Source organism: Monocercomonoides exilis (assembly GCF_001643675.1).
Source record: "Monocercomonoides exilis strain PA203 chromosome Unknown scaffold15-1837935, whole genome shotgun sequence".
Classification (NCBI taxonomy): Eukaryota; Preaxostyla; order Oxymonadida; family Polymastigidae; genus Monocercomonoides; species Monocercomonoides exilis.
Window position 1 is genome coordinate 780,454 of NW_027150560.1, and position 26,722 is coordinate 807,175.

General features: G+C 36.9%; 6 protein-coding genes across 6 annotated transcripts; 2 read left to right on the forward strand and 4 right to left on the reverse strand.

Annotated features, from left to right (window-relative positions):
- The first annotated feature begins 149 nt into the window (after positions 1 to 149).
- On the forward strand, positions 150 to 1,897 carry MONOS_14451 (putative bromodomain-containing factor 1). The gene is made up of 3 exons (XM_067867253.1): positions 150 to 232; positions 312 to 403; positions 475 to 1,897. Exons 1-3 carry the CDS (start codon positions 158 to 160, stop codon positions 1,490 to 1,492), a joined length of 1,185 nt encoding a protein of 394 aa, XP_067729960.1. The 5' UTR covers positions 150 to 157; the 3' UTR covers positions 1,493 to 1,897.
- Positions 1,898 to 2,237: 340 nt separating this feature from the next.
- On the forward strand, positions 2,238 to 7,530 carry MONOS_14450 (uncharacterized protein). The gene is made up of 9 exons (XM_067867252.1): positions 2,238 to 2,293; positions 2,359 to 2,455; positions 2,542 to 2,627; positions 2,688 to 2,792; positions 2,847 to 2,884; positions 2,979 to 3,407; positions 3,815 to 6,126; positions 6,315 to 6,372; positions 6,517 to 7,530. The coding sequence occupies exons 1-9, from the start codon at positions 2,258 to 2,260 to the stop codon at positions 7,403 to 7,405; spliced, it is 4,050 nt and encodes a 1,349-aa protein (XP_067729961.1). The 5' UTR covers positions 2,238 to 2,257; the 3' UTR covers positions 7,406 to 7,530.
- Positions 7,531 to 9,562: 2,032 nt separating this feature from the next.
- Positions 9,563 to 19,203, reverse strand: MONOS_14449 (uncharacterized protein; the record flags this gene model as incomplete). Its single annotated transcript, XM_067867250.1, has 1 exon — positions 9,563 to 19,203. One exon carries the CDS (start codon positions 19,201 to 19,203, stop codon positions 10,078 to 10,080), a length of 9,126 nt encoding a protein of 3,041 aa, XP_067729962.1. The 3' UTR covers positions 9,563 to 10,077.
- A 658-nt stretch (positions 19,204 to 19,861) lies between these two features.
- Positions 19,862 to 20,614, reverse strand: MONOS_15436 (uncharacterized protein; the record flags this gene model as incomplete). Its single annotated transcript, XM_067868312.1, has 1 exon — positions 19,862 to 20,614. The coding sequence occupies one exon, from the start codon at positions 20,612 to 20,614 to the stop codon at positions 19,862 to 19,864; it is 753 nt and encodes a 250-aa protein (XP_067729963.1).
- Positions 20,615 to 20,700: 86 nt separating this feature from the next.
- On the reverse strand, positions 20,701 to 21,339 carry MONOS_15437 (uncharacterized protein; the record flags this gene model as incomplete). Its single annotated transcript, XM_067868313.1, has 2 exons — positions 20,701 to 20,889; positions 21,130 to 21,339. The coding sequence occupies 2 exons, from the start codon at positions 21,337 to 21,339 to the stop codon at positions 20,701 to 20,703; spliced, it is 399 nt and encodes a 132-aa protein (XP_067729964.1).
- Positions 21,340 to 24,536: 3,197 nt separating this feature from the next.
- Positions 24,537 to 25,362, reverse strand: MONOS_15438 (uncharacterized protein; the record flags this gene model as incomplete). The annotated part of the gene is made up of 2 exons (XM_067868314.1): positions 24,537 to 25,208; positions 25,348 to 25,362. 2 exons carry the CDS (start codon positions 25,360 to 25,362, stop codon positions 24,537 to 24,539), a joined length of 687 nt encoding a protein of 228 aa, XP_067729965.1.
- Between the last annotated feature and the right edge of the window lie 1,360 nt (positions 25,363 to 26,722).

The window sequence follows — 26,722 nt, forward strand, 5'->3', positions numbered from 1 at the left end:
AGTAAAGCTGCCGGAGGGAAAACAACACATAAAATGATGCTTAAGACCAAGAAAAGGCTATCCATTGCAAAATTAATTTAATATATTTGTACACTGTACATTGCGAATCCTTATGAAGAAATCAAAAATGATCAAATATTGTATAAATTATTGCTTAATGAATATGAGTTCTGATTCTGTCTTTGGTTTTGGAGATACGGAAAAAGATCTTTTGTCTCAAACGAATGACATGGTATTATTTTTCAAATTTAAAATGTTTTGTTGGGGAAAATCTATTATTGTTTGTTTGTTGTGTGCACTTTGGTTGATAGACATCAATTGATTTCTCTTTTCAACAAATCGAATCTTCACAACAAGTTGGTGCAAAACTTTGCGAAAGCAATAGAAACGAAGAAATTATGAGGTATTTTTTTGCATTACTCCAGAAAATGACTTGAGTAATTGATTTTTTAAATTATTAAATTTTTCATCAAGTTTTTTTGAAAAGCTTGTCTTAGACTTAACGAGGCACAGAGATGCATGGCCATTTTTATCTCCTGTAGACCCTAAAGCATTAGATATACCACATTATTTTGATGTTGTTCCAAATCCAATGGATCTAAAGACAATAAAACAAAATATCAAAGATGATGTTTATAAAGGAAATTACTTGCAATGTCTGGCAGACATTTGTCTTGTTTTTAACAACTGCTATATATTTAATCCGCCAGAATCAACAATCTCAAGCATGGGAGAAAAACTTCAATATTTTTTTTTAAAACGACTGGAGAAAAGCGGATATTTTACTGATGAGCAGCTGGCGTTTGCAAGAAATCCCTGCCCAATGAAATATTATCGACATTCATCACAGGATCCATCTCCTTTAAATCTGGCAACGCTTCGCTTTGATGAACATAATAAAGATGCACTTGAACAAAAACGAAAGATCAGAAAGATGTATAAGAAAGCCGTGAAAGCTGAGCGTCATTGGAAAAATGAAGGCAGCGATGAGAAGAAAGAATTGGGCAGCAAAGTGAAGAAGCATAATGAAAGAGAAGCCAAAGCGCTTGCACGGATTACAGAGCCATTGGAAATGCTTCTGGAGCCATTTGAAGGAGACAGCGTTCCGCTGTCAGCAGACGAAATGAGAGATTTGTGCGAAGCTGTGTATAATCTGCCGACTGCGGAGTTGGAGCAGATTGTGCAGTTTATTCAGAGAGTGTCGCCGATGACTGCGAAGCAGAACGTTGATGACGATGTGTTTGTGTTTGATCTAGACGAACTTGATGTGCGTGTGCTGCGGCACCTGCAGCTGCTTTTGAGGAGTTTCACAGAAGAATTTGGCGTTCAAAAGGAGAAGACAGCCGACGGAAAAGAAGAGGGGAAAATGGAAGTTGAAGAAAGCGCGAGTATATTAAGAGAGGCAGATAAATCAGAAGAAAAACAAGAAGAATTGAAAGAGACTCAAACAGGAAATGGAGGAGACTTGCCAGCGACATTCTTTGGACAATGAAGCGAATAACAAGTTGCAATTCACTGTCTGTAGATACTTTTATGTTGTATTAATTTATGATTGGATCTGCCATTGCAGTTAAGGAAGCCACATATTTTGTTCAAAGGAGATAGAAAATGGAAAGGTGATAAATTTAATGTGCTTATCACAACAACTTCAAACAAAACTAATGGTCACTGATTTCTTTTGTTAAGTTCATTTTTTAAAAAAGTTATCAACTTTATTTGTGCTTTATCGAGATTTTTCAGTATTTTAATCGTTCAAAATGGATGGAATTTTTTTTTCAATTGTTTCAATTTTTTGAATGCATTGCAAAGAAAAAGAAAAAAATACATGACACAAGTTCATAGCTTTTGATTGATATTGAAAGATATTTTGTTAATTTCAAAGAAAAGAAATATATTTATTAATTCCAATCAAATTCTTTGTTTTTCGATTCAAACATAAACACATAAATTCTTTGCAATTTGCTCTTCAAGTTACCCCTATTTATAAACAATATGTTAATTTATTTGAAATATAATAATTCGAAAAATGATGTGATTGTCATAAATTTTTTTGGTTTTTAAGATGAAACGATTTTTTGGTAAATAACAAAAACAATTCAATGAGACATGTAATCAAAATCAAAATAAGCTCCAATATATTATAAAATGATTTTCAGAATAGAAATATAAAAGTAATATCAACTTGAAAGTCATTCAAAAATCGAGTGGAAAAATGTTTATGATGTATTTATGTGATCTTTTAGTTTTTATTTTTTAAATGGAAATTTCTCAATCAACAGATGCAACTTCAACTGTATTTTTTTTATATTCATCTATAAATATTGAAAAATAATTTGTTTCTCAATTACTTTTTTGAAGGAGTTATTTTTTGCATCTTTTACTGATTCATTTTCATCAAAACCAAAGGAAGAAAAATGCGCAATTATGAAAAGTTTTATCGAAAAAGTTAAAGAAGGTTTTAAAAAAATTGAATGTGATTGTGAAAATATTTTGAATAAACATTTACCATGACTTTTTGTTATTTTTTTAAATTGTTTGAAGGTTCATCCGTTTCTGAACTTGTGATAAATTCTTCTTCAACAACAGACTTAATTTCATGCCTTCTTAGTAATGATTCAGATGAACAGGTTTGCCTTTCAAAAATATGAATTTTTTTCAAAATTTGTTTTCATGGTATTTTTTTACAGACTTATTCATACAAAGTTTTAAAATTTTTAACAAGTGGAATAAAAGAATCCACAGAAAAGATGTCAATTTTCAATCTTTCTCAACTTATTATCGAAATGTTAAAGGTGTTCCGTAATTTTTTATTCAGTTTTATTTCATAACTCATTTTTAATTTTAAGAGTGAAATTTTTAAGTTTAGAGCACTAAGAGTACTAAGGTTTGCAACTTCATTCATTCATTCTTTTTTTTCTGTGAAAAAATTTTTTTGATATTTTGCCGAAATATCACTTAACAATGAATTTTTTTATAAGAGATATAGAAAAAGAATTTTCATCTGATTTTGTGAATCATTTTTGCTCAAATGGTGGTATTTTAGCGTTAAGTGAAGTTATAAGTCCACAACTTCCAATTGCAGAGACGCACATTGCGCTTGTTGTTCTTTATAAAGTTTTTTCATTCGGAAGAAAAAGCGAGAAAGAAGAAGACGCAATGGAAAACTCGCATTCAAATGAAAATTCAGCTTCTTCTGTTGAATGCATAGAAATTACATCAGATGAAGCACAAGCAGCATCGATATCAACTCCATTTTCTGTGAATTTATCGGAGATTCAGCTGTTTTATCCTTTCTTAATCCATGTTGCTGCAAATCCTGATGTGTTGAATATGAAAATGTGTTTTTATTTGCTTTCGATGTGCAAAGATAGAGGAGCAGTTGCATCTGCGCTGATGACGATTATTGGGTATGACCGAGGATTGCAAGAGAGAGAGAGAGAGAAAGAGGAAAAAAAAAAAAAGAGAGAGAGAGAGAGAGAGAGAGAAGTTCAACAGAAAGTTAAATTCATTATATATTGGAAAATTTTTTGTGATTTTGCTGAAAATCTACCAAAATTTTGACAAGCAGATGTGTATCTGTTTGAGTATTGTTTCTTTCATGGAGCAGATTCTTTGCTATTTATTGGAGAGAGAAAAAAAATTGATCTGCTAGAAACAATTTTATCCTTTTTTTTGCAACATATCTTTTTATAAACCTGTTTATATTATTTTTTTGATAATTCTTTTTTCTTTCTTTCTTTCCTTTTTTATAAAATAAATAACCACATTTCTTTTATTTTTTATTTTGATATTCACATTTTTTCCCCCGTCTCAGAAAATATCATGTTTCAAACCCTGAAGAGCTTCCACTTGTGTTGGAATGCCTTCACTCGCTTCTTCGCATTTTGCGTATTTCTGAAGATTCAACAACAACTTCATTGTCATCTAGTTCATCATCATCTTCTTCCTCCTCATCTTCCCCATCAAACTCACCCAAAATCGTATCTGCCCCTGTTGCCATCAGCACGCACGCCTCTTTTCATCTCTTCCGCCGGTTTGTCCAGTCGCGCAACCTGATTCTGAGTGAGCTGGCGATGAAAGTGCTGGCTGCCACACTCGAAGGCGGAGAGAAAGAGAGAGAGAAAATAAGCATCGACATCAGGGCACGCAGAAGGGAGAGAGACGAGGAGAAGAGGAAATTGATGAGGAAGGAGTTTGAAGAGAAAGAGAAAGAGGAGAAAGAGAAAGAGAAAGAGAAAGAGAAGGAAAAATTAACTGAAAAAGAAAAAGATATTGAAAAGAGTGAGATATCAACTGAGGCAGGAGAAAGAGGAGAAGATGACGGAGAAGAAGGCGAAGAAGAAGAAGAAGTCGAAGAAATCAACGTGATTGATGAACTTGTTGGAGTCGATGTGGTTGAAGAAGAAGCTCCATCTTCATCTTCTGTGCCGTCATCACTGACAAATGGCGGAGTAATCCAGAGTGAAGAAGAAATGACAACATCATCTACTTCATCTGCTTCATCACCATCTTCTTCCTCTTCTTCCTCTTCTTCTGATCCAGCTGCCTCTTCATCCAAGCCTCGTTTCCGCGGACCGCACGAGCTTGGCCCAGGCGAGAAAGTGGTTGATGGGCTGATGAACTGCGAAATAGCACCGCTTTTGTTTGAAATCGTTCGCAATGGGATGACGGGAAGAGGCGGTGCTGGAGGCTTAAGAGGAAGAGGAGGCGTAAGAGGAGGGGGAGGCTTAAGAGGAGGAGGAGGCGGAAGATTTGGACAAAGAGGGTTTGCTCATTTTGCAGCTGCGGATGGCGATGGAGAAGGAGAAGTGGCAGGGCTGGGCGTAGTGGCAGACCCGAATGCTGCAATTGTGAACGAGGAAGAAGAAGAAGGCGATGCGGAAGAGGCGAAAGTGAAAGGAGTGGAAGAGGAAGAGCAGATGCTGCGGGAGCGTGTGCGGATGGCGACGCGGTGTGTGATTGGCATTTGCGAGGCGGCGAACGGGAGGCAGCTGAGAAGGCTGCTGCGGTTCGATCTTTTGGGGATGCTGCGACACTTCTTCCGGAAAGGGGCGATTGATGCGGTGGGGAGGGAGCCTGTGGACGAAGAGGATGAGAAGAGGGCGGACGAGGCGAAAGTGAAGGAAGGGAAAGAGGAGGAAAGAGAGAGGATGCTGTTTGTGGATTTGGAAGGAAGTGAAGAAGAAGAGGAGGAGGAAGAAGAAGAGGAAGAAGATGTTGGTGATGAAGGAGGAATGAAGAATGAAAAAGCAAAGAGAAACAGAAGAGATGAAAGAGAAAGAGAAAGGGGAAGAGAAAGGCAAAGACGAGAAGATCCAGATTTCGATGTGGAAGAAGCCGAAAAGCTTCAACGAATCCCTGTCAGTCTGTATGTGGCGCTGCAGACGCTGGAGCGGCTGCTGAATCTGAATGCGAAGGCGTTTGACCGGCAGGAGCACGAGCTGCTGACGAAGCGGATGGACGATCTGGGCATCATTAACGATGTGCGGAACTGTCTGGTGCTGTTTGCGAGGGGCAGGCTGGCGAATGACGAGGATTATGAGCTTCCGGAAGGAGGGAGGGCGAATCAAAGGGAGGAAATGAGAAGGAGGGCTGGGTTTGGGATGGGGAGTCATAGAGAAGAAGTGGATGAGGAAGCAGTGAGGCTGTTTATGGAGCATGTGAATGAGGTGGAGAGAAGGAAAGAAGAGAAAATGAAAAGAGAATTTGAGATAAGAAAGAAGTTGGATGAAGATGCAATGAAAGGAGTGAAGGCAGAATCTGAATCGCAGGCAGCTTCATCTTCATCATCATCATCATCATCTTCTTCTTCTTCTTCTTCTTCTTCTTCTTCTTCTTCTTCTTCTTCTTCTTCTTCTTCTTCTTCTTCAACTTCTCCTTCTTCTTCCTCTCCCTCCTCAACCAACCCCCCATCCATCAAGCACCGCTCAGGGCGTTCGTTCAAAGTAAAGCGGCAGAATGTGATTGAGCTGTGTGCCAGCGTCGTTTGTGGTGCTTTTCTGTCGATGGACGTGCCGCCTTCGCTGCGCTGTGCGTTTCCTGTGGTGCAGTCGATGGTCTGCGGCTTCGACGACATCCGCAGGCTGAGGGGACTCAACGCCATGTCCCACGTGGCAAACCAGAATTGTATGGAAAAATTTTTAATTTTTCGAAAAAATTAAATATATTTCATTAATTGTTTCAATTATTTTTGTTTATCTGCGTTTTTTATTTTTCATATTTTTATCTTTTTTTGAATTTTTTTGTTCATGCTCATACGATGAATTGTAATGATGGTGGGCCAATGGCTATGATTTTTCAATTGTCTTGCTTAGTGAATAAAGGTTATTTGCTGAATGATGCTGTTGCAAAGCAATTGATCAGATTTATGGGGTTTGCCAGAAACTATTAATTGAAATTTTTTTCAATATTTTCTATCTTCCTTTTTTTTAATTCTTTTTCTTCTTCCTTTTTCCCCCCTCTTTTTCACTCATTCGTTATCATTATTCACTAATACACAAATATATTCACATCCAGTTTCCGCTGGTACCCCCTTGTCTCTTCATCTCTTCGTGTGACCAACAAGTTCATCACCAACGGCGCCGAGTTCCACTCCGTGTTCCTGCGCCACGGCATTCTCCAGCCCATCCACCGCCTGCTGCACTCGCCGTGCGCTGAATACAGCGACAAGGCCTCTTCTATTCTTCTCTCGCTGACCAGCAAGTCGTTCAAGCTGTTTGCCAGCTCGCTTGACAAGGTGCTGTTTAACGAGCTGGTCGAGCTGATGTACTCTCCACAGGCGATTGTGCGGAACAACGCGTCGGAAATCATCGAGGCGCTTGCAGAAGGAAGAGGGCTGGATGAAGAAGGAGAAGGAGAAGGGAAACGAGATGGAGGATATGGTGGAAGGCCACGGAGGGGATATGAGGGAGGGGTGAGGTACGGGGACGGGAAGGAGAAGAGAAACGAGAAGGATAAAGATGCGAACAACGAGCCAACAGTTACGAAGGAAGAGCTGCTGCGTCGTTTGCTGAGCTGGGGCGTTGTGTCGAATCTTGTTGGCGTCCTGGCGTCGCCAACGGCAACTGACATAGCAAAAATAGGAGCAGCTGGTGCTTTGCTTAATCTGTATGCAGCAGTTGGGAAAAAGAAGAACAGGAGAAGATACGGAGGGGGAGGAGGAGGAGGAGAAAGAAGCGAGGGAAATTGGGAGAATACAGAAAATTTTAAAAGAAAAGCGACAGAAGCTGGACCTGTAGAACAAAATGCTGAGTTGGTTGATACAAAACCAGCTTCTTTGAAAGAGCTGTTTATTACTGAGCTGGAAGAAAATGATGGCTATACAGTGTTTCAGACATTAAAGAGCAGCAAGAGTAAAACATTGTCTCAGCTACATAAAAAATTCCAGATCGAAACGAGAAAATGAAGTTTCAGTTTTTGTTTTTAATTTTTTTTCCAATAAAATAAAAAAAGAAAGAAAGAAATATCTTTAAATTTCTTTATGTGATTCTTATCTTCAAAAAGAAAGAAAAAAAAAACTTTTCACAGAAATGAAAACATAAGAAAGAATAATTGAAAACCTTGAAGAATCCGACTTACATCCTCATAGCGTTTGATCTATCATAATAATATGGGATTTATTAAAGAAAAACTCGAACAAAACTGCAAATGGAGAAGATACTGATGCCACGTGATCAATTCACTTAATTTGAAAATATTTTCGTTCATTTTTGTTGGATTTGTTAGGTTTTTGGATTTCAATAAATAAAACAAGCAAAGAAAGGCATAAGGCTACTTTAAGGGGACCCAACAAATTAAAAATAAGCTTTATGAATAGGCTGAATGTTTTCAAGTGAACTTTTATCAACACTCTTTGGTGATGATAATATGTTTTATTTATTATTTTGCTTTTTTAGGGTTTTCTTTATCAAAAACAATTGTCCCCAAATTGAAATTTTGAAATTTTTTTTTGTTAAATTTATTAAATAACAATAAAAAGACATTTTTTTAGGTTCTTAAATTAGTTTATAAAGGCTATTTGTTGATGTCAGGGTTGATAATAACTCAATTTAAGTATTTTAATGAAGTTTGAAAAAAGTCTCGTAAAACGAAAGATTTGCATAAAAAACCATTCAATCATTTTGAGTTTTGATCAACAGGTTATTATTTACCTAACGTGTTTATAATATCTTAACATTGTATTTTTCAGCTATTTATTCAAAGATTTAACAATAAAAGTGTGTATCCTTTATGTAGCCTCTTGCCCAAAGAAAGGACAAAATGTTGTTTTTGGGTTCTATTGTGTAATTTTAGGGTTAGGATTTGCCGTAGACAAATTTTTAAAATGGCAATAATTTATATAGTGGGAAGAATAATTTTGGTTCCAGGACCTTCTCCATTTGCACCAAGATATTTTGAAGTCATTTTTTTCAAAACGAACATAAGCAACTTCATGTCTTCAAAATCATTCTCCTTTTTTTTGTCTTTAATATGGGCAAGATCTCTTTATTATCATTCAAATAATGCAATATGTTTCTTGCTCAAACCAAGGATTTTTCCTCATGCTTCTTCTTTAAAGTCTCATTTGGTTACCAAACTTAATATGAGATACATTTGAAACTATAAACAGCTATTGTTCAAAATAGATCGATAAATATTTGATTATGTCCCAGTGAAATTGCTTCTTATTTAAAAATAGATGATGAATGTCTGATACCAAAATGAGTAGTGAATGATAAGAACTGTTTATTTAACACGTGAAAGATACTTAATAATAATAATAATAATAATAATATTATTATTATAGTAATAAAAGAAGAAAAGTTAAAGGAAAGCAGAATAAAAGATGACATGTTGTTGCCAAATCTTGTTCTTCTGAAATTCATGTTCAACACTAAACCTTGCTCAACAAGGATAACGTTGGCATCGCTTCTTTCATTTGTTGCTCATTACATCTCCGTCAACCGCATTATCGTGAAAATTTCGCAGAATTCAAAAATGAATTGTATTTAAGATAATTTTTTCAACCCCATTTTTGGTTTTTTTGAAAAGAAAGAGCTCATCTCCACATTTTTTGAGATCTGAAAGTTGCAACTATTTCTTCAATAATCAGGGAAGCTTTTTGAAAAGATATTTGCTTGACATAGTCATCAAATGGGCGATTATTTTTGAAATCATAACTTTTTTCGGGGTGTCAATTTTTCATTTTCATTTGTCGTTGGGAAGAGATTTTGTATTCTATTTGAGAATTTTACAACAACTGTTTTAAAAACAAATGAAAAGCAGAAATAAAAATCATGATAATGTTTTTCTAGCCTTTTCTCTTTTAAGTGTTCTTTTGTTTATATAAAGGAGAAATATTCAAACCGAAAATTTAATTAGAAATAATATAACATCAAAAATAATCACACAAATATTTATTTTAAGTCTGGCCCGAATAGATTTTTATTTCAAGATCTCAAAAATAAAACAACGGATAAATTTTATGGAGCAAAGAAGAAGAAGAAAAGAATAAGTAGTTAAAGAAAACATATTGTTTTTAATTAAAAGACAACAAAAAGATTACTGGGATCAAGATTATTCCAAATATATATAATTAATTATTGGACGAAGATAAAGTGAAAAAGAATAATGGATAAATTATAAATTCAACAAAGAAAATGAAGAAAACTCAAGCAGAGCAGACGAATGCCAAAGAAGAAAAATAATTTCACTTTTTATTGAATTTATTTTATATTTTAACTGTTCTTCATTTTTCCCCCAAATAATAATAATAATAATTATAATAATGTTAATAAAACTCTGCATTAAAAAACTTCCTGTTTTAAATATACTACAGCTTGATTATACAACAACGCCATCCGTATGATTGCTGTATTGCTCTTTTTTTATAAAGAATTTCATTTCTAAAATTTCCTTTTTCCACATTCATTTAGCCACGTCCTTTGCTCTTCTCAGATGTTTCTGCTATTTCATCCATCCCAAATACCTACAGCAAATTTTCACATATTCCATGATTTCTAAATCCTTCGTAACATAGTGACTATTTGGAACTCATCAATGCACATTATTAGCTCAACTTCTTTATTCCCAATACGCTCATTGCATGCTCAAGCCAAGTGAGCTCTCTTCTGCCATCGTTCCACTTACTATATTTCTACTATCTGTCTCGCTGCCAATACCAATTGCATCTGAAACAGTGAGTATCACTGCACCAACAGGAAAATGTTTAATGAATTCTCGCTTCAGCTCAACAAGCGTCGTACGACTCCCACTCTCTTCCAACAAGCACTGCTCCACAACACCTCCCATCGACAACCCTCGAACACTTTCCGCCTTTGGCCGCTCCCCATTCATTATCTTCTGTCCAGCCACCTCTGCCTCATACTCCCCAAACGGGATTTGAAGGGTCAGGCACTCCCACAGCATCATCCCAATCGAGAATGACACTGACTCCTTTGTTGCTCCCATCTTCTTTTTCATCTGCAGCTCAGGCGCCTTCCACCTCAGACACTCTTTTTTGAAACTATCTTCATCCTCAAAGGCTGATGAGGGAAGGGAGTCTTCTTCATCATCATCATCGCCACCACTGGCAGATGTCACAACAGTTGATGATGAGATGGAGGATGAATCTGAGTCATCATCTGACAATAAGTCTGAATGCATCACAATGCAGATCACCATGTGTTCTGAGAACAATACAATGTGAGGGCTCAGATTGGAAAGAGATTGAAGAGGGTTTTCAATTTCATCAAATGAATGGAGAGCGAGATTGGCCACCCAGAACAGGATCTGTGCAGCTGTTTGCTCTCTTTCTTTCAATGTTCCTATTGCCATCTCTTTTGTCTTGTTCAGCCCATGCAAAAGCATGAACAGCGAATCCCTCAGATCCACAATCAATTTCTCATGTGGAGATGAGCAGGCCATTGCATCCACCAGATTCGACATCGATGATGTGGTCGGGCACAAATCTTCCCCTCGAACAAATGTGGAATCTGAATCAGTTGAACATGTTGAAGAAATTGATGGAGAAGGAGTCTGTTTTCTAATTTCCTCTTCTTCAACCTTCTCCAATGCCCATTCTGGGATCTTATCAGAATCTTTTCCCAATATATATTCAGTGGAGCCACTCTCAGAAAGAAGATGCTCTGATGACTCTGAATGTTCCAAGCTTTTCGCATACACCCTCTTCTTCATCCTCACATCATTCTTCTTCTCTGCCTCATTCTCTGCTCTCCTCCACTGCTCCTCAGGTGACATCTCCATCGTAACCATCTCAATCAGCTTCGGATCCTTTCTGATGTTATCATTCACAATCTCTTCCAATTCTTCTGTTCTACTCTTTTGCTTCCTCCACCGAACAGCCAGAACAACAATGACTACAAATAGAATAACAACAATCACAATGCAAACAATCAACAACCAATATGATTTCCCTTCTTTCCCTCCCTCGACAATCCTTTCATCTCCATTAGCCTTGAGCTCACTTCTGTTCTTCAGAATAAAAGAATCAGTCGATGATTGTTTGTCAGCATCTCCAAACAGAATGCTCACTCTCACCTCTGCCTCATCTCCTGCCTCGCTTATCATCTCCCTTGCCAATCTCCCTTCAACTTCTGTCTCCGACACATATCCACTCTCATCAAACATAAACTTTTCGATCTGCTTTTCTTCTCCAAACTGTTTCACAACCATGAATGACAAGCTGCATGGGAGAAGAAGCTTCCCTTTGAACACAACCTCCACCTCTTCTCCTTTCTCCCTTGCTTCAACGCTTTCCAACACTGGAATGAAGAATGGTGATGCTCTTTCAGAAACAATCCCTTCAAGCAGACAACCCTCATTCAATATCCACATCGATATGTCTGGGAAAACTCCATCTCCTCCTTTCAAACTGGAAATAGACAGTGAAGCAGAATCAGAGCAGATGATGTTTCTTCTCAATGATGGATACCTTTCAATTGATGGATTGTTATTCAAAAGCTCTCCTTTCTCAATCATCATGGATCCTCCACTCACTGTTATCCCTCCCTTTGAGGAGTTGCAGATTGTTGTGTCTTTCATCATCACAGAACTGCTTGAGAAATCAACAATCGAACTATTCCACCGACACATTTCATCAGTAATGTCATTCATTTCTTTTGTATTATCAATTAGGCTTCCCTCAAGTGTACACGAATCCATCAAAACATTCTCAGTCAATGTAATTGTCACTTGGCTTCCTTTCACGCAATTCGATGAGCACTCACGAAAAGAGCAATTACATATCTCAAAGCCAGTTATTGGTCGAGAAATGCAAATAATGCAAGACCCAGATGATGATCTGCTGATATTTGTGAACGATGACAACACTGATGAAAAAACGAGTGAAGAATGACCATTTTCAAATGAGATCAGACTTTCATTTTGCAAAGAGATATTTGTGGCTGTCAACTTTGAAATGCTCACTTTCTCACTCTTTCCACATTCAATCACTGAACTCTTGCATGGGACATCATCCACTACCAGCTCGTCAAATATTGAACCTTCAGAATTCAATATCTGGAACATAGGCTTCGAAAATACCAAATGCCCGATACTACATCGATAAGCCTCAAATATTCCATTTTCAACAATCAACAGAGGACAGTCAAGAAGTGTTTGTGAATTCTCTGTTGTCCTGCTCTCTGACGAGAATGAAACAGATTCGAGAATAAGAGATCCATTCAATTGGTGTATTAAGCATGAGCAGACAACATTCTGCATTCCACCAAAAACAAATGAAACTTTCTCAAACCTAACAGATTCTGAAGTTCTCACAGCTTCTTCATCAGCCAAATCGATTTCATTCACTTTTATCTCAGCACTCCTGCTTGCCTCCATCGACTTGATCGTCACTTTTTGAGCTGAGCATGAGCCAGTTAGTGTCGTCTTATTCCAAATAAACAGCTGTGAATAATCTGAAGGGATGATGTGGCTCACCCCAACATTCAGCGATGAGCATGCACCTATCATTTCCCCACAGTTCTTGCTGTTGCTGTTGTTCCCCACAATCGATGACACAAATATGAATTCGCTCCTGAACACATACACCCTCCCCAGCAGATCCTCTTCATCCCCATAATTGTCTGCTGTGCATCCCCATATCGCAAGATCCTTCACAAACGGCTCTCCAAAATTTATCAGGAACTGTGATTCACTTATCTGCGAGTCAAGGTCTGTGCACTTCACAAACACATCTCTCCCCTTCAGTGCAGCATTCCCCTTGAATGTGATGTTCGACAACACAAATGGTAATTCCCTCTGAGTTGCACTTTGTGATTTCAAAAATATCCCTCCGCCTCTCCCGTTGTTCGAGCAGAAGCAGTCTGTCACATTCGTGTGGTTCATTTCCAGTCTCCCCAACTCATTGAGAAGGAAAAACATTCCTCCTCCTTCATTCGAGCTTGTCGATCCACATTTATCAATTGTTGAGTTCTCCATTTTCAACCTCACTTCATTCGATACATCACAGAAAAGATATGAAGGGTTGCTTGACACACTGTGCTTCACGTTCAAAAATGAACATTGCTCAAATTGAATATTCCACTCTTCTTCTGCATTATCATTTCCATTTCCAGGAATATCACTTTCACTCATCGCAATTGCACTTTTCCCACTCGATGAAATTTCTTCAAATGTCACAACACTCATGATTATCACACAATCAGCTGATATGCTCATTATCTCATGCATCGTTGAGAATCCTGCTATGTTTGTATTTTCAATCTCAACGATTCCTTTTGAGGCACTTATCAATACAAATGTCAATTCACCTTCAGCATTGTCACTCATATGAATTAAACATCCTGCAATAGTCGTTTTGATTGAATCAGTACCTGTCTGGATGAGGATATTTGCCTCGCTATCGAAGGCGGTTGGGATCAGAATCCCCACTTCTTTGAATTGAACAACTCCTTCACATTCAACAACAGCATCCTTGTATCCTTCAATTGCTTTCACAAACATGATTTTGTCGGTTTCGCTATTTATTCCTTCCAATCTCATCCCACCCACACTCATTTCACTCCTCACATCACAAGTCCCCTGAACTGCAATAGATTCAATCCCTAAGCTGCTCCCTCTTTTTACCCCATAATCAGCAGATCCACACGGATACTCCAACAGCCCACACACAACCACATTGTTTCCTTCCCGCGCCACATGCACACTCGATCCAACCTCTTTCCAGAAATAGATCAGTGGGATTGCGCACTCTCTGTTTCCTCCATCATACCCTCTCATCGAGTCTTCGGTCAGTATTTCCAGTCTATCTTTCACAAATGGCAGCGTTTCGTTCTTGATACTGCTGATAAGCGATGGAGATGCAACAAATAAATCCTTTCCAAACCTTGCATTGTTTGGCTTGTCAGAAGAAAAAGTTGGAGAGGATATCACAAAATCTGTCTCACCCGATTCACTCAACAAGCTCAACATTATTCCTCCTCCATGTCCAACTCCTTCCCCTTCATATGGAGCTGAGCAACAATAAAACTTGCACTTGTTCATCAACAGGTTAGTGCTTGCAGACGCTTCATAAAAAAATGCACCTCCTCCAATCTCATTTCCTTCTCCTTCAATAGCGCACCCTTCAAATGTGCAGTCATTTATTTCAACTTTGAAATCTCCACTGTCATCCTTGTTCGATACACTTATACATCCTCCACTTCCCTTCGAACGAGAAATTGATAAAAATGTGCATCCTGATATCTCTTCAATATTTCCATTGTGGCACTCAACAACACATCCATTGCCAAACGTGATTTCTCCAAAATCACTGTTCGTCATATTCAGTGAAGGCCTTGAATTAACACTTCCATCAACAATGAAAAACGATGAATCTCCTATTCTCATGTCCTTTGTTGAAAACTCACTCACTTCTACAGCCCCTCCAACAGCTTTCACAAACACTGTTGAAATAGAATCAGCGCCTCCTTCCATCCCACATTTGTTCAGTGTGAGTTTCCTTGAATGACATTCAAACACACTTTCATGAGATGAAAGCGATCGAATCAAAGAAAAGATAATTCCAGTCACAGATGCTACGACTGTGTTCTCAATCAATCCGTTTTGCATTCCTTCTTTCTGATCAGCGATACCACATTTCATCTCATTCTGTTCTCCCTTGAAGCTCCATTCATCTGTCCTCAAGCTCAATTCATCCTCAAAGGCAAATGATTCGAGAATGGTTATATCTTTTTTCTTCCCTTCAAAGTGGACTGATGCTGCCTTGGCGATTGTGGGGCATGGAAATGACTCATATCCACACTTCGAAAAATCATAACTCAATGATCCTCCTCCAACAAAGGCAGACCCTGAAAAGTTATCCCACAGATACACCACCAGCGGGATGGCAAATGTCTCATTCAATGTTGATCTCTCAAATCCATTCAATTTTGAATAGTTATTCAAATCAACATTAAATACAATCGATCTTATGCTAATCACACTCGATAGATCATATGAGTTAATGAAGATTTCTTTCCCTTCTCTTGCATCACACCCAGAAAATGAAACATCCTTCAAAATAAATGAACTCGCCCCATCATCCAGATGAAGATAAATCCCACCTCCATATCCACGCTCTCCATATGCTGTTTGTGTTGCCTTGCATCTCAAAAGCTGGAGCACGTTGCCTTCATCATTTGAAGTCGTCTCTTGCATTTGGTCAGCATCTGTCATGTTTCCCACAGTGAAGGATGATCCTTCTTTCATCTCAACCCACAACCCTCCTCCATTTCCCCCATTGCTCTCGCACCCTGACATCATCCCTCCAACAATTTCCAGAGAGCAATCTCTCCCAAGTGTGCATCCCATTGCGCCTCCGTTTCCTTCAATTCCTCTGAAACCACTCATCGTATTGTTTGTCAGTTTCAACAACTTGGCTGAATTTGTGGAAATAACTCTTATTGTTCCTGATGGCAAATCTGTTTGCGAAGATGCTTTCACCGAAAATGTTGAATCTTTAATCGAAAAAGATGCTCCATTCGCCACTCCAAACAAAACACTATTTTCTGTCGAGCTCATATCCTCAGCACTCATGGATGTGAATGTTCCAGCAGCATTGCTTCCATCAAGAGAAATCAACGGACAATTCCCAATGGTCAAGGACAATACATTCAACGATGAAACAGAAACCTTCCCTGCTGATGTTGACAAAAACACATAAGATAAGGCTGATTGGGAGTCTTGAAATGTCAGTGAGCAGATTTCAAGTGAAAATGATTGTGAGGCAGAACTGAAGAATGATTCGTGATTTGGAAGAGCAGATGGAACAGAGAAAACAAGTGATTTCAAATTCGTATTTGCATCCACAGTTATCATTCCTTTTTTCACTCCATCAGAATCGTCAATCACCTTCCATCCACTGTTTTCATCTTTCCCTCTGATTGTGTGCTTGAAGGAGTCAAACATAAGCTCGCTTTTCACTTCAATCTTTCCATCGACAACAATCTTCTTTTCTTCTTCTTGCCTCGTCAAACAATGACTCAGAGTTTGACATGGGACTTCAGCGAACCCGCAATAAAAATAATCAAATGCATCAACATTGCTCACAAAGATCTCATCTGGCAAAGGAATCAAATAAACGCACATCGGAATTGGGAACGACTCATCCCCATTTTCATATCCTTGTATCTTTCTCTTCGTATCAAACGAAGCTGTCAAACATGCGATCCTTTCACTTTTTGCTGTTGACTCCAAGTTGATCGAGTCAACAAAAATGTCACTTCCCCATTTGGCTCTGTTCCCTTCAAATCCTGATGAAATCTGAAACTCTGCATATATATCTCTCACTTTCAGCCCAATCCCTCCTCCTCTGCCTTGGATGGTCGAGACATAACAGTTTCTCACAACGCCTCCATTCATCGTCAAAGAACCAACATTCCCCACTTCAACCATCATACCCCCTCCAAACTCAGAGGCTTCACTCCCACACCCATCAAGTGTGCATCCTTCAAGAGTTATTGAATATGACCATTCACTCACACTTATCAGCGATGATCCTGCTGTTGTTCTCACAATGTTGCTGAATGTGCAGTTATCCAGAGACAATGAAACAGGCGATCCTTGAGACAGAGACATCACACTTGTGGTGCTGAATGTTTGTGACCATCTCACATCTTTCATCTTCAACTCTCCCCCTTCCATCTCCACAAGTGAGTTCTGAATGCTCCTCTCTTCTGAATGATCTGCATCCATCGATATATTCATTCTCTCCAAATTGATCCCACCAGACCCTTGAACCTCAAACAATCTGCTTCTTCGATTATTTTCAACTGATGAGTTGTGAATCACAGACAGATCGCTCACACTCAACTCTCCTGTTCCAACACAAAACAGACTCAATCCATTTGATTCAAATCGTGTTTCAATGGCTGAGCCAGCTGGCGAAACTCCATTCACAGAGATTGTTCTCCCACCAACAACAACTTCTTTTCCTTCAACAACTGTTCCACTCAACACCTTCATTTCCTCCACAAACCCAACAATCATTTGTGTTAGGCAATGGCTGATTGTGAGGCATGAGTAGCTTTCATTCAACCCGCAACTGAATGTGTCTTTTGCTTTTGGCTGTGTCTGAGTTGAAGCAACAAATCTGAATTTACTGAAGTTGTTTAACAACCATTCACTTTTATCAATTATTGCTCCCCATGTTATCGAAACTCTATTGTTTGTTGTTCTTGTGGAAAAACAAGTTCCATCAATTCTGTTGTTATCAGCGTTGTCAAGAACAATATCATGTCCCCCTTTTTGAGCAACGTTGTTGTGGAAAAAACAGAAAAATATTAACAGACCTTGTGTGAAATTGTTAACACCAATTAATAATCCTCCTCCTCCACCTTTTGATACACAGTTTGAAAAACTGCAAGAATTACAACATATCCTTGAAAAGCTATTCACAATATCACATCCTCCTCCAGCAGAACTTGATTCGATGTTTCCACTGCATTTATCAAACAAACACCCAATTATACACTCATCTTGCTTTTGACATGCGCAATACCAAACGCTTAACCCACCTCCATCATTTCCAGACCAACAATCCTTGAACAAACTATTCGAAAAGATAACCTGTGAAAGAATTTGAGAGCAACAAACTCCTCCTCCTCCACTATCTCCATTGATCATGGCACAGGAGCAATTGTGAAAAACAGTATTATTTGTGGTAACCTCTGAAATATTTATCGAAAAGATTCCACCACCGTATGTTTTTGTTGCTTCACAATTTGAAAACGATGAATTGAGAACAGTGAGTGTTGCATCTGGATTGTCATAAACATAAAGTGCCCCTCCACAGTCAGCTGTTTCATTGATCCATTCACTTAACTTGAAAAATTGTGTTTCAGTTGCATTCAATCTATTTCTTTTTATCAGCAAGTTTTCGATTCTCATATTATTCATGAATGATGAATTTGTTGATGAAAATAAAGAAGAATGGACAGTTCCACAAATGATAACTCCTTCAATCACATTTGCTGAATCACAAATTTGACAATTGTCAAGAGTGCTTTTCAGGATTCCGTATCTTGTTCTTTCAGTGTTTGTCAAGTGATATTGAGTGATATTGAAAAATGAACATTTTGAAATATCTTCAGAATTGCAACATCCAGAATGAAGAATGCTTCCACAATCTGCTATCACATTGTTGCTGAATGTTGATTCAGATAATCTCAGTGAAGCTGTTTGTGATGTTAAAGAAAGGCTGCTCATCGGTTGATGTTTTGGAAGCTGAAAAGAAACATTGAAGAGATGGAATAAGCCATGACAATGAACAGGAAAAGCATTCATCTTTTCAGAAACAACAATTGTTAAATGTTCAAACTCACATTTTGATAAAGCATTTATTGACATGAACTGCTTTGATCGAAATGAACTGAATCTCAAAGAAGATACTCTAATTGTGGAATTTGACTCTATCACCCGAGATTTGATTTCAGTCAGATATCCTCCATCATAAGTTTGATTTCCATCAAAAACAATCTTGTGACTTACGCTTTTGAAATTAAAACATTTTTTCCCTGTATCATTGGTAACTGTTTGGAAATGTCGTATGTATTTCGAAGTTGTTTTTGTACAATCATTTTGTGGAAAAAAGCTATCTTTTGATTCGTTTACTTCAATGGAATTCTTTAATACACAAAACGCTTTGAGGAATGAAATATACATAATAGTTTGACATGTGAAAATGACACTCTTCTGTTTCATTTATTTTTATTATATCTTATTTTTTCGATTGTTGATCATTGTTCCAAAGTTTGATTCAACAACAGTTGAAATTATTCATAATTCTGCTAATTTCATTGTAGATAAAAATTCACTTGAAAACTGTGCTTGAAATTTAAGTATTAATAAAAAATAATTATTGAATACGTTATCTGCAAGTGATAACTTGTCGTTATCACTAAAATTTAGTTTTTGATAAATTAATTTATTTTTGTAACATAAAGAATGATTAACAAAATACTAAGAGGATCCGCTATTTGAAAAATTTTTCTAACAATTTTTTTTCGCTTTTCTTTTATGGAAAAAACCCAATTTTTTTAAATATCTTTGCTAAAATGTTCATTTTTCAGAAGTCTTTTTCAAAAAATCTGAAAAACAAATTAATTCTTTATCAAAAACTATTTCATTATATTTAATGTCTAGAAAAAATATTTTTCCAAAGTGCAAAATATCTATTTTTTCATCTTTGTTTAAATTAAACACTCCCACAATATAACACTTTTTTCAAAAATTTTTTAAAAAAAATTGAGATAGAAAACCAAAAATTCGATATTAAATGTAATTAATTAATTTTGATTAATCACATTATATTAATAGGGTCATATTTTTATTTGTACACAAATTTTTCGAAATGAAAAATTCAAAAAAAAATTCTTAAAAATTCAAAACTCGAATCTAATTTGCGTATGACTTTTCTTTTTTCCTTTCCTCTTTCAATTTCATCAGTTAATTCTTTCTCAATGTCGTTCTCATCTTGAACTATTTTGAATTTTCTTTTCAGCTTTTGTGTGAAATTCATTGTTTCATCATTTTCTTCATCCGAAATGTTTTCTTTTTCATTTTCCATTTCGCTTTTCTTTCTCAAATAATCATCCCACTCATTAAGCACCTTTTCTTCTATTATTTCTTCACGGAAGAAGTCAAATCGATTTTTATGTGAAGGAAGAGGATAAGTCGATGATTGAGGAAGATTTATCAGAACTGGCCCAGACGAGTCTTTCAGCACGCCGCTGCATTTGAATGCTCTTTTGATAACCGAAGGAAATTGCTCCGAATGAATTGATTGTTGTTGCAGAGCTTCCATAAGAGCTGTTCTTTTCGCTGCTGAAGACGACGACGAAGGTGTTTCGTACTGTGAACTCATTTCCGACTTCAGAACGGCAAATACGCCTCGGTCAAGTGGCTGGCCGATGTGAGAGCTGTGAGGGACGAATGTCACAACATCCACATTTTCTTTTTTGAACTCTCTCCAGATAGTTGGATCTGCTCGAGAAATGTGGTAGTCGATTAAAAGCAAGCAGTGCGATTCGTCGAGTGACATGAGTTGCCTTCTTTCTTTGATTGAAGGGAGATGAATTGGAAAGGCATGCTTTCTGAATGTCGAAGATTCCATCCATTCTCATCTGTTCGGTTATATCTCAAGATTTGAAGACTGAAGAGGCTTCAAGTCATCAGGAAGTTTGAGACTCGTCCACAGAATCACTGAAGGAAGTGATTGTCCACAGCTTCCACCTCCGCAATCAGTGTGGAATTCGCCATTCGCGCAGCGGATTTATAAAAATCATGTTTAGCATTATCAGGATGAACAACATTCCTATTGGAGCTGTCGGGAACCCTGAGTGATGACTCGTCCACATTAAAAATCTGTGCGTTGTTGTAACTGTTGTTCTGATGTGATCCGTTGAGCATATCATTTTAGGGCTTTTGAACTTGTTGGCATGATACCACAATCCTGTTTGCATCAACAATTATCTGCTTTGATGTCTTTAGCTTGGGATGTTTTTTGATGAAATTGTATGCAGCGGAAGCTGAAACCTTAACATCTGGAGTGTTAACTGGTTTTTAATCATTAACATTCTCAATCTCATTAATATTTATTAATACATTTCAAAGAATATTTATTCAAACCAGTTCAGGCATTTTCTTGATGGTCTGGCTAGCTCCAGATAGTGATTCTATCTTTATTTCGCCAATAATCACAGCAGGTCTTCCAATTTTAGAAACAAATCTGTTTTGCCAAACAGCCATAACCGCACGCTTGATTCGAATATTGTAGAATTTTTTGCTGTTGAATGCATCCATCATACGCACAGCTCCATCGTTAACAACATGCTCCATTCGCTCCAGTGGATTCCGAAATTGCTGATTTTTCAACAATTGCATCACCTCCCGTCGCTTTGGCAAAACCGCAATAATTGTAATTGGAACTCCCTTTTTTGTTATTTTTTTTGGGTTGTTATCATTTAGCCAGAAAATTTATTTTATTATTGCAAATTTCAATTTTCATAGAAATTTTATTTTTAATACATTAAATTCATATTTTTTGAATTTCATCCATTGGAACCAACCTGTAACTGATAGATTTTCAACGGGAGGCTTTTAACCCCCCCCCCCCCCCCCCATTTTTCCCCCATAAGAAACAGGCTATGCATTTGAATGTATTTATTCAGTTGCTAATATTTTCCTTATATACCTAAAATTCTATAAATAAACAGAAATGCAGGTGGCTGAATAATTGATTTTAAAAAAATAGGATCCAATAAAAATATGACACTATTCGAAAATTCTATGAACATTTCAAAGACAACTATTTATTATCATTTGCTGTATTATCATATTCTGACTTTATTATTTTCACTATTTTGATGATCTTTGATTATTCAAAAAAGTCATTTTTTCAACAAATATTTGAGATAAAAAAATACAATATCAAAGTCTCTGAAAACAGAATGAAACAGAATTATCACTTTATATGGAGGAAAACATGAACCTTAAAGTGTTTTTAGAAATAGGCAATAAATCTTTGTTTTAATCAATGCTTTAATAATTTATAATGGATTTAAAAATGAATTGGATTTTTATTTCTGTAAACAAACATCATTTGAATAAAAATAATTATGCGTTTTGACATCACACGATAAAAATATGAACCCATTTTATGTTTATTTTTTTGATCACAAAAAGTTCATTCGTTGAGCGTTATTCTTCAATGAAAATGTTCGAAGTGCAATAATTAACCCCATATATGCTTTTTTAATTATCTTTAATAAGATTGTTTTCTTCGTCTATATGAAAGTTTGGATAAGACAAACGTTATTCAATTCTTTCTCTTGTATTTGAGATCACATGCTTGCAAGGCTTTTCTGATCACATTATGACAACAGCTTTTTATTCTTTCCATTCCTTCTGAATTTTTTCTTTTTTTATATTGTGATCTTGTTTTGATAAAGAACCATATGTTGAAGGCTGTATCCTCTTATTCATCTTCCTTTGGTTCTTCAATCTTTAAAGGGATAATTATTTTGGTAGTCGTTAGTCACTTGATTTTTGTCATTTTTTTTTCTCATATGGCACTGTTTTTTCACAACTGCGACCATCTTTTCCTCGTTATTCTAGCTTTCTTTCCTTCCTCTCTGTTCGCCTTTTTCAGTGTGCTTCGTCTGCTTTATCAATCCTTCTGTTGATGAAGCAATAACCCTGCCCATTGATGAATCAAAATCTGACATGAAGTGATGTCAAACAATTATCCTTGCCTGAATTGAAAGATATGCAAACTTTGCAATCTGCACTGGAGGAAAACCTCCCATTGTCAAAGCCGAAATCGAAGATGCCTTGATTGAGTTTGGAGTAAAAGTGTCTAGTATCCCGGCGTTGGAAAGAGCTTCCTTCGCATATTTGCGAATTCTTCCTGATGTCAATGGCGCAAAGGTATTTGTATTTAGGAGCAAACTGTTCGTGTTTGGATTTGCTTGTTGAACTCTCTCCCACAAGGTCTTAATCGCGAAAGCAGGACAAATAAGTGGTAATTCTTATAAATACGGGACGGCAATCTCCGTGCTTGTCTCTGAAGTCTTCAGTCTCGTGTCAAGATATATTCCTTCTTCTTTAAACCTTGAGCTTCTCATATCAATTCCCTCCAACTCAGTAAATGAGCAAGCAGAAAATAATATTGTGAATACAATCACTTTTATTGTCAATTGCTTAAAGCTTAGTGTCTCATTCAGCACCTGATCTGCAAATTATTTCTTCAACGTCTGTGGATTCCAGATTTCTTTGCTTTCTTTTTTCTTTTATCTGTTTATTCTTCTGAATGCTCTGAATAGCATCTTTATGAGTGGGATATCACCAAAGCACGTATTGAAAACGAGACTGGAATAAAAAGAAACTGCAGCTCTTGTTATTTGCAAGCACGTGAGCGACATTCAGCCATTCCTTAGTGATAAAATTACGTTGGAGCAATTCGATTCCCAATCGAAAATATTGTCCAATGTTTCTTTGTGGACACATTCATTCCATTGTTTTCCAAAATGTGCATAGCCGAAGAGGTTTCCTTTCCACATTGTCTCCGCTATTTCCTTGCAGCACTCCTCTGCAAGATCTGTTGAGAAAGCTTTTTGCTTCAAAGCGTGTTTCCACCATTCTTCTCCTATCCGCTGAAAGGATTCAACTGCACGATCCTCAACCGTCCTTGAAGAAGACTTGCATTCGTCCATAGCATTGAAGTGCATTTTCGAAAAACTTTCTTTTGCAGATTCCAGCCCCAGCTCCTGTGTGGTGTCGACCTCTAAAGAGTGTCCCAGTTATGGACTTTCCTGCTCGGCAGGAGTGAGATCACTTTAACTTTCTACCACTTCGTTTTCTGAATCATTGGAACAATCAGCGAGACAGGGGCATAGGTCTAAATTGTATCAATAATGAATTTGACTTTTTTCTTTGTGAATTCTCGAAATATTATTGATTGTTGTAATTAATAAATACTATGTGGGTGATTATTTTTGAAATCATATCTTTTTTCGGGGTGTTTATTTTCAAAGATTGTTTGTTTTTTGAAGAGATTTTGTGATCAAATACAAAATTTATCTCAACTATTTTGAAAAGAAATATTTTAACCTAATCAAAGAAAAAATTGTCTTCAATAAGCTTCTTCACTTTTCACTGTTTCTTGGAAAACATTTATGATTAATTTTTGTACCGAAAAATATGCATGAAAAAATATGATTTCAAAAATAATCACACATATTCCAGGTATCACAACTGTTTTTGTAAAGTTTTTATCTGTTTTCAGAAAAACTTTTCCACAAAAATTCAATTTTTCTGTCTTTCGAAATTGATGTTTCAATACAAATTTCGCTTATTTAATCCTTCAACTCAATCTTTATCCCTCATCTATTTCTGCTCTTGCGTCCACATTCCTCCTTCGTTGAATTCCACACCACAAAAGTCTCACCTGCCTTCACACTTTTCGCAATCACAACGCCATCACATATTGTCCGATTAACATTCAGAATTATTTCTTTCACCAGAATTCTTTCTCCTTATGTTGATCCTGCTGATGATGGCTCGACAAACAGAGGTTGACTCATTTTCATATTTTCTATCTCAATATCACTCAATGTCAGCTGCCTTAACTGCACTTCAAACACAGATGGAGATATTATGCTTCCTCCAGTTACTCCTGAGATAAAAACATCCTCCAATGAGACTGGACCGCTCCCATCAGGCACCACAAATGCAATTGGTGAAGTTTTGGCAATTGAGTTGCAGTCAACCTTCAAACGGCTCATTCCCAGATGACCTGTTGACACACTGAACAGCGTTGTCGAAGTCGAAGAAAGAAAATTCGTCCCAATCACACTCACTGTCTTTCCTCTCCCAACAACAGATATATTCTTTTCTCCAATTTCAATTGTCGTTGTCTCTCTTTGATGTTTTCCTTCCATCGGTGTAATCGATAAGATCGTTTGCGTCAAACTTTGACTAACTGCGACACCAGTTGTTCGGCTTGCGCTAGACTGGTCCATTCCACACTGATCGTCGTCAACTCCACTGCTCACAGCCACAAATCGGTTGAGAATCCCTCTTTTCAGCCAATCCTTTTTTTCTGTGTGATAGTATGACCAACTCCCATTTGAATAATCATATCCATAACATGCTCTCTTGTCATTTTCATTTGTTGTGTAGCATTCATAGAAAGGATTGTTTGAAGACTAAAAAACATTATATTGATCAAAATACATCACATCATGCCCATATGTAGTGGAGGTTGTTCTGCATTTGCATTCGTGAAAGAACAAAAAATAACAATAAAACTCATCACTTGGCTCTGTTGATTGAGCAGGATGAAACCAAAATCCCTTCCATATGCCGATGCATTACATGATAGAAACAGAATGCTCCTCATTTTGAATTTCGTTAGAACATATTGACAACACATGCCTCCACCGTTATTTGCAGAAACTGAGCATGAAGTGAAAATGCAGTCAAGCACACACGCACTTTCCCCTCCTCCATTTTCTGTTGGAATGCAATCTGTTCCTGAAACCTGAAAATCATTAAGATAAAGTCCTCCTCCCACTCGATCTGCTTTGCAATTCTGAAATTCACATCCGCTGATCCGAACACATGCTGAAATCTTATTTATGAATATTCCACCCCCACAATAATTTTGCGCAGAACAAGAATCAAATGTGTTATTCACAATCTCAACAAATTTTATTGTGGCAATTTAAACCGCCTCCTGAATAATGAGCATAGCAGTTGCTGAAAGTGCAATGAGAAACTGAAAGTTCTCCATTTCCCTTGTTGTGCATGAAAATTGCCCCTCCACTCGATATCCCATCAGTGTAATAGTCGCTTTCTCCTATTGTCTTCGATCCACTCCATTCACACATAATTGATGAATTTTCTTAACTGAGAGATCCTCTCTCTTTAAAAACAACCAATTATCAAATATTCATTATTCTTCGAATATAATTTGATTACAACTTATAAGAAGCAAGTTGATGAAAATTAATTTATGAAACACGTTGAATTTTATTTTATCGGAAAATATATTTGGTTATAAACAATTTTAATGTCATAATAAGTTCACAAAACACAAAATGAAAATTGAACAAAATTAATTATGTGTTTGATCAATGATTTTAATTTTTATTTTTTTATCAAAGATTTTTTAAATTTTTTACAATTAAATAATAATTATTAATTTAAGCAATCAATAATATTTCAAAAATTCACAAAAAAGGTCAAATTACCTACTGGTTCAATTTCTACCAACGCTATCCATCTCTCCAACTTGTGATTATGACTTGTTGAAAACGTATCCAAAGTCAGTATCATCTATGCTATCCTCAGAATCTCCAGTATCTCTTCTGCTCAAACTTCGTAATCTCCTGCACTTGTGAACCTTGAGAAAGCATCTCCTTTTTTGTTCTTGGAACCAAGTGTGTGATTGACTCTCATCTCTATCTGCATCTATTCTCTCCATCTTCATATCTTTCACCTCACAGTTCTCAGATTCATTCCTGCATTTCATCTGTTTATATAGAACATCACTTCTGTGTTGTGTGATCTCAGATTCAGTTGACTGATTCCGTTAATCGACAGTGCTGGGACGAAATGTGTTATTCTTTTTGAAAAGTCGCAAATATTTTATTTTCAAAAAAAATCAAAAATTTCATGTTTTGCTCAAATTTCTGTCACCGCTCATGAATCTTCTCAT

Excerpts from the sequence above, each read along its gene's own strand:
- MONOS_14450 (XM_067867252.1), top strand. The coding sequence starts at position 2,258 with ATGGAAATTTCTCAATCAACAGATGCAACTTCAACT. Across the intron at positions 2,793-2,846 it reads TTATTATCGAAATGTTAAAG|AGTGAAATTTTTAAGTTTAG; the intron begins GTGTTCCGTAAT and ends TTTAATTTTAAG. Across the intron at positions 3,408-3,814 it reads GCGCTGATGACGATTATTGG|AAAATATCATGTTTCAAACC; the intron begins GTATGACCGAGG and ends CCCCCGTCTCAG.
- MONOS_14451 (XM_067867253.1), top strand. The coding sequence starts at position 158 with ATGAATATGAGTTCTGATTCTGTCTTTGGTTTTGGAGATACGGAAAAA. Across the intron at positions 233-311 it reads TGTCTCAAACGAATGACATG|ACATCAATTGATTTCTCTTT; the intron begins GTATTATTTTTC and ends TTTGGTTGATAG. Across the intron at positions 404-474 it reads AGAAACGAAGAAATTATGAG|TTTTTTTGAAAAGCTTGTCT; the intron begins GTATTTTTTTGC and ends TTTTTCATCAAG.